This window comes from Bos taurus, chromosome 2 (assembly GCF_002263795.3).
Source record: "Bos taurus isolate L1 Dominette 01449 registration number 42190680 breed Hereford chromosome 2, ARS-UCD2.0, whole genome shotgun sequence".
NCBI lineage: Eukaryota > Metazoa > Chordata > Mammalia > Artiodactyla > Bovidae > Bos > Bos taurus.
The window spans coordinates 133363437-133370386 of NC_037329.1; the positions used below are offsets into that span (position 1 = coordinate 133363437).

Sequence of the window (6950 nt, forward strand, 5' to 3'; positions counted from 1 at the left end):
TCAGCTGATCGGAGGCCCCGCCCCGTTCCGCCTCGCCCCGCCCCGCCCCGGAGCTGCGTGGCTCCGCCTCCCGAGCGGCCCTCTTGGCGGGGGCGGTCCCTGGAGGCGTGACCAGCGAGCCGGGCGTGCGGATGGGGCGGGGTGACGCCGGGCCCCGCCCCAGCGGCGGGTGGGCGGGGCCGCAGGCGCCCCAGCGCGCAGGCGCCGGCCTCATGCTGAGGACCTTGACTCGCGCGGTGGGCCGCGCCGCTGCCCGCTGCTCTCGTAGCCCCCAGCAGCCCGGGGAGCGCACCGCCGCCGCCGCCAACGCCATGTCTCGGTCCCCGCGGGCCGCCTCTGGCTCCCCGGCCCGGCCCGCTACCGTGCTGGGCACCATGGAGATGGGGCGCCGCATGGACTCGCCCGCCAGCGCCGCGGCCGTGCGCGCCTTCCTGGAGCGCGGCCACGCTGAGCTGGACACGGCCTTCATGTACAGCGACGGCCGGTCCGAGAGCATCCTGGGCGGCCTGGGGCTCGGGCTGGGCGGCAGCGGCTGCACAGGTAACGCCCGGTGCCCCGACCGCCTGTCCTCACCCAGCCGCGTGCCGCGCGGACCTTTGCGCAGGACGCCCACCCGACCCAGCCACACCCCCGCAGCGGCCAGGGCCGGCACCCCCGTCCGCTCCCGGGGCGCCGACCTCCCCTCGCCGTCCCACAGCTTTGTGGACCCCCCGCTCGCTCTTCGAGCTCCGTGCGCATCCAGTCCGGACAGCTGAAAGCGCTTTATCCAGACCACCTTCCCCTCCGCTCTTCTGGGGTTGCAACTCGGTAGCCCCCGAGCCTTACCCGAGCCTAGTCTAGTCCTTGCCTTCCTATCTCTGTTGCTTTCTTGGTGCTCCTCTCTGCGGCACTGGTCTCCAGCGCTGTGCCCTAACCCGCCTCCTACCCTGCCAGGTGCGCGTAACCGGTCCCCAGGCGCTCTGCCTACGCCCCTCTCCTCATTGCCTTCATTGCCGGTGCGCCCGCTCGAGCTCCCTTTTCTCTTCCCTTTTCTTTTCATCAGGCCCTAGACTTCGTTCATTTGGCAGTACCCCTGGCTCTCCCACTGTGAGCTCCAGCATTGCTCCTGGCGAGGCTGGCAGAGCAGGGGTGGTGGGCTGAAGAGTGGGGAGGTGTGAGAGGGGGTAAGGGCTTTCTGTCCACTTCTGTAGCCCCGTGCCAGCTTCTTATGGAGGTATAACCCGCCTCCAGGGAGCTCGTCGTCTAGTGGGGAAGACGGAAGCAAATGATGGCAGAGGAGCCTAGAAGAGGAAGCACTTTTAAGGGAGGAAGGCATGAGGGGCCCAGGAGGAGGACCTCGGAAAGGCTCAGAATGCCCTGGAGCTGGACCATCGAGGACCAGTTGTAGTTTGCTGGGCAGAGAATGAGAGAAAGGGGCGTAAGAGGTGGAGGGCATAGCTGTGCCAGGCCTGGTGTGTGGAAGAGTGGCCTGGAGGCAAGTGTGGCTTGAGTGACGTGTGTGGGGAGGGATGGTCCCTCATGGGCCTAATGCCATTGGGCGTGCCTCCTGTTTCATCCTGAGGCTCTTCCTTCCCAGCCCTTGTGGGTGGTGCCCTCTGGGTTCTCCTTAGATTCACAGCTTGGTGGATCTGCAGGACCTGGGAATGAGCATCTCAGACCCACGCTGTAGCTCACCTGGCTGCCTCTCTTGGCTAATGAATATCTGGTTCTTGAACTGTTTTTTCTCCCTCCGGCCCTTCCCCGCTTCCTTCTTTGAGGCCAGGTGCTCACTGAGTCCAAGTCCTCACGTTGGACCCAGGCAAAGTTCACACCAAGAATGCAGCAGGGGGAGTGACAGATGTGAGGATGGAGAAAATCTGGACTGGGAGCTGAGGGACTTGGTCCTCTCCTCTGAACCACCGAGTTGCCTTTGCCAAGTGTGGAAAGGACAGAATCCAGAGAGCTGGCATTCTTTTCATTTTCGTTGTTTGCTGCGTTGTGAGGCTGAGGCCTGGGTAGTTCCCAACCAGGGATCAAAACCCGTGCCCCCTGCAGTGGAGGCACGGAGTCCTACCTCCTGGACCACCGGAGACGCCCCAGAGGGAAGGCACCCTTCACAGCACTTCCAAGCTGCTTGCGTGACAGAGCACTCCCTTGTTCTGCTGGGGGTGGGGGTGCCTCCAGGAGTCTAGAAGGGAGAGGCCGCCGCCACTGCCTCTGCTCATCTCACCTTCCACCTCTCTCTCAAATGCACTGCCAGGGGCCATGTTCCGCAGCAGCATCTCTTTCCCGAATTCTTGTCGCAGCTTGTATACTTGTTCCATCTCCAGGCGTGTCTGTCTGTATGGCCAGAGTGAACGCAGCTGACTAGTTCAGTCAGGGAACCTTTGAACGATGGACGGGAATTGAGAAAACCCTTTGGAACTGGGTCTGGCCCCCTTCTCTTGTCACGTCCCGGCTCTCCCTGCCTGGGGCTCACGCTCTTATAACTCAGTATTCAACCGACTGTGCTTTCTCGCCTTTGCCCCAGTTCCCACCCTCTGAAACGTGCTTCCCACCCTTCCTTGGTGGCTGGGACTCTTTAGAGACTCAACTTCGGGGGTCAGGAAGCTCTCCCTGGAATTCCTCAGTTGGACACGCAGGTCTACTCTGGCCTCTACTGTGCTTTCCTGTTTAACATCAGCTTCTAGCCTGTGAGCGCCTTGAGGGCAGAGATGGGAGTGTGATTCGTTCATCTCTGCACACTTGGGCTCTGCCCCAGGCTCACCAGCCAGCAGTTGTGACTAATGGTGGCAGTGAACGTCAGGAGCTCACATGAGACCTTATTTAATCCTCATGCTGTCCTTACGAGGACAGATCCATTGTTATCACCCTCATGTTGTAGATTAGAGAATTGAAACTCAGAGAATTTAAGTAATTTCTCCAGGGTCATGTGGCTAGTAAGTGGTTACATTAACCAGGACATTCTTCCTGCAAAGCAAAAATTGCAACCAAGGCCAATCCCTGGGAGGGGAAGTCACTGAAGCCTGACAGCCTCCGGTCCCAGCTGGAGACGTCCCTCCAGCGGCTGCAGTGCCCCCGGGTCGACCTCTTTTATCTGCATGCGCCAGACCATGGCACCCCCGTGGAGGAGACGCTGCGCGCCTGCCACCAGCTGCACCAGGAGGTGAGGGCAGCCCCTGACTCCCCACCCTGGCCTGTCGGTGCCCAGAGAGCAGAGGCTCTGGGGCTGCCCCAGAGCAGAGCAGGGGACGGACCCCACGCCCAGGGTCCCAATCCCCGGGACTGGCGTTCTGGGCTGCGGGGGGATCTGACCGTGGCCTCTCCCCCGCAGGGCAAGTTCGTGGAGCTCGGCCTGTCCAACTATGCCGCCTGGGAGGTGGCCGAGATCTGTACCCTGTGCAGGAGCAACGGCTGGATCCTGCCCACCGTGTACCAGGTGAGGCCCGGTCTGCAGAGGCCCGTCTCCAGGGCACCTGCGACCCCAGGTCCTCTTGTGCCCCCTGCCCTCTCCAGAGCAGCCACTCCCCTGCTCCCAGCCTGTAGACGACCCCCGGGGGCCATCTGGCTGGCCATGGGCGCCCGCCCTCAGGCCCTGGCCCCGCTTCCTGCCTGCTTCTGGCTCTGCGGTCAGCCCGAACTCGCCTCCCCCTCCCCCCTGGCAGGAGTGCCCGGGCGTCACTTAGATACCTCTTCCTCTGGAGGCCTTTCCCGACAGCCCAGTGGGTCCTCCAGTCTCCAGACCCCACCTTTATGCATTGAGCGAGCATTTCTGAGAATCCGCCGTGATCACAGAAGCCGCCTCTATGTGATCATCTGTTCTGTCTTTTTTGTTTGTTTGTTTGGCTGCCTCGGATCTTAGCTGCCTCATACGGACCTTGCATTGTGTCCCATGGACTCTCTAGTTTCAGCTCTCGGGCTTAGTTGCCCGACCAGGGATCAGACTCGGGTCTCTTGCATTGCAAGGTGGATTCTTAACCACTGAACCATCAGAAGAGTCCACTCCGCTTTGTTTTTAACTCGACTCTGACATCTCTTGAAGCAGAGAGCTCACCGGATCCACGTGTGTTTGAGAGCTCAGGGTCCAGCCCACGGTTGGTGCCTGCAGATGTGTGTGGGATGGCAGAGCCAGGCCGCCGTCCCTTCCTGGGGCCCAGCACCATCTCCCCGTCCACCAGCAGTGACTTTGGAAACCATGCTGGAGTCCTGGGGGTCTTGACCGAAGACTTTGAGAGCAGGCTGGGGCTCCCCAGCCCGGCCCCCGCTCAGCTGGCCCTTCTGCCCACAGGGCATGTACAACGCCACCACCCGGCAGGTGGAGACGGAGCTCCTGCCCTGCCTCCGGCACTTCGGACTGCGGTTCTACGCCTACAACCCTCTGGCTGGTACGGGCTGTGCGGGCACAGGCTCCCCTGGGCGGGAGGGCCTTCCTGACCCCGTTTCTGCCCCTTCCTGACCCGGGAGAAGCCTGGCCCCAGACCTGGGAAGGGGAGGGCTTTGCCAGGACCTCCGCCCGTCCTGGTTCCCCCGCCATCACCCCCACTTCCGGTCCAGGCGGGCTCTGGGGGCAGTGCCTGGAGGTCTGACTGCAGCCTTCCCGCAGGAGGCCTGCTGACCGGCCGGTACCAGTATGAGGACAAGGACGGGAAACAGCCCTTGGGCCGCTTCTTTGGGAACAGCTGGGCAGAGGTCTACAGGAATCGGTGAGCTGGGGGCGTCAGGACGGGCGGGGCCGGAGGGTCCCCATAGTCTGAAAATGGGGCGTCCCTGGGGCTGCTTTCCTTTCAAGGCCTTCCCTTGCTGCCTGGACCTAGCTCTCTTGATTCCTGGAGGAATTAGGAAACCCTCTGTAAGGCTTCGTTTTGTTTTCTTGGGACCTCCGTGAGGAATGCCGACCCCTGGGCCTTATGGCCAACCTTCCAAATCGTAACTCATGCCTAAGAAGTGCTGATCACCTGCCAAGGGTCAAAGACAGGGCTCCGGGTGGAGGAACAGGAGGCCTGGGGCCGGGCTGTGCCCCTGTCCTGGCTTCCTGTTACTCCAGGTAAAGTAAGGGCAGGTTTGAATTCTTAAGAGTAGAGACATCCTTGAAGTCTCTGGTGAGGGAGCCAGCGTCCTGGGTGGTTCTGTTGCCCAAAAAAGCAGGAGACCCCCTGCTTGAGGGGACCCTGGCCCCTCCGTGCTACAGGGGCTCCCTGGGTGGACTCTTAGGCAGTGGCCCCCTGTGTGACCCTGTGGTCCTGACCCCGTGCTACCATCCCCTCCTGTCCAGCTACTGGAAGGAGCACCACTTCAAGGGCATCGCCCTGGTGGAGAAGGCCCTTCAGGCTGCGTATGGCACCAGCGCCCCCAGCATGACCTCAGCCGCCCTCCGGTGGATGTACCACCACTCCCAGCTCCAGGTAACCTGTCCCCCCGCACCCCCCACAATATCCCTGGACGCCCTGCCCCTGCTCTCTTTGAGGAGCCAGCATGATTTCTAAGTCGTTTTTCCCTCTGAAATCTCTCTCTGGTCCAGTTCTCAGGCAGCCTTCCTGTTGTTCTGGGTAGCTGCCGAAGAACCAGGCCCTGTCGCGAGGGCTTTACAAGCATGGATTGAACGATTGCTTAGGCCTGATGAAGTGGGATATTCCAGTTTTACCAATGAGCAAACAGCTGTGAACGGGAGAGAAAGTTATAGTCACGGACTTGATCTACAGCCCGCTGGTCCTGCTCCTCTTGGGGTGTGGGGGTTCCCTGTCTTTGGTGTCCCCTGTCTTCCTGGCTAACACTTTTCTTCAGCTGCAGCCATACACAGTTGCATAGTCCCTGGCATGTATACAGCAGGTTTTCAATAAATGGGAGTTAGGAGCTTTGTGTAATTTCTCATTCCCATAAGCACAGGGAAACTGAGATCTGAGTCTTGGGGGCTAAAAAGCTAAACCGAGTTTACTGCTGATGTCAGAACTGGACTCTAAACTGAGGTCTGAATGAGGGTGCACGTTGCGTCAGCAGGACAGAAGAAGGCGGGTTCGGGGTCACACAGTTAGGGTCCTTGAAGGCACCGTGAGTGCTTTGTACAGCTGTGTAGGGTGTAAAGAGTATGCCCAAGCCCAGGCCTTGGCAGGGGCGGGGCTGGGCGGGGGTGTGTGACGGGGTCTCTGTGGGGCATCAGTGTGTGACGTCTGGCCGTCTCCCCTTGCAGGGTGCCCACGGGGACGCGGTCATCCTGGGCATGTCCAGCCTGGAGCAGCTGGAAGAGAACTTGGCGGCCACTGAGGAAGGGGCCCTGGAGCCGGCTGTCGTGCAGGCCTTTGACCAGGCCTGGCGCCTGGTCGCCCACGATTGTCCCAACTACTTCCGCTAGGCTCCTACCCGGATCAGGCGCCGAAGGTTTCTTCCTTTTCTGTCGCCTCTTCTGCTCTCTCCCTGGCCGGTCTCTGCCTTAAGCTGACTTCGCGTGGTCTTTCTCCATCGTCTGGATCCACGGTTATTTTTCTAGACCCCTGCCTCACTCCCAGTTGCCTTCACGATGCGTAACGCCTTGGGCTGAGGCCCTTGGGCATTTCCCGTCTGAATAAAGCCAACACTAGACGTGCCTGTAGCCCAGTCATGAGCGGACCCCGTAGGCTTCTCTCCTCAGCTGTTGGGACTTGTCCCCTCCCTGCCTGGGCCTTCCTGCCTGAGGGGTGGAACCGTGAGCTGGAGCCACCACGGGGCAGAGGCGGCGGGGGGTGGCTGCAGGCCGTCCCTCACGTGCCCACGTGACAGAGGGAAAGAGGGCCGTCCACCCTGCGGTGGATTTTCTCTCTGAATTATCTCACTGAATACTCAGAAAGGGAGTAATTTGGACAAAAACCTTCCAAGAAGGATAAAAACCCCCAGGATGCTGCGGGGCATTTTAACGCACAGTCGCCTCATCAGCGACTCTCCTTTGCTCCCGCCTTCTGCTCATCCTCAGATTCTCCACTCTGCTGCTGGGTCTCCTTCTT

The 6950-nt window shown here is 60.9% G+C and overlaps 1 protein-coding gene across 2 annotated transcripts; it reads left to right on the forward strand.

Annotated features, from left to right (window-relative positions):
• Positions 1 to 116: 116 nt before the first annotated feature.
• On the forward strand, positions 117 to 6550 carry AKR7A2 (aldo-keto reductase family 7 member A2). Of its 2 annotated transcripts, none has more exons than XM_059893082.1 (7): positions 117 to 540; positions 2958 to 3145; positions 3314 to 3418; positions 4268 to 4364; positions 4583 to 4682; positions 5252 to 5381; positions 5498 to 6055. In XM_059893082.1, the coding sequence occupies exons 1-7, from the start codon at positions 132 to 134 to the stop codon at positions 5576 to 5578; spliced, it is 1110 nt and encodes a 369-aa protein (XP_059749065.1). In that variant the 5' UTR covers positions 117 to 131; the 3' UTR covers positions 5579 to 6055.
• The last annotated feature ends 400 nt before the right edge of the window (positions 6551 to 6950 follow it).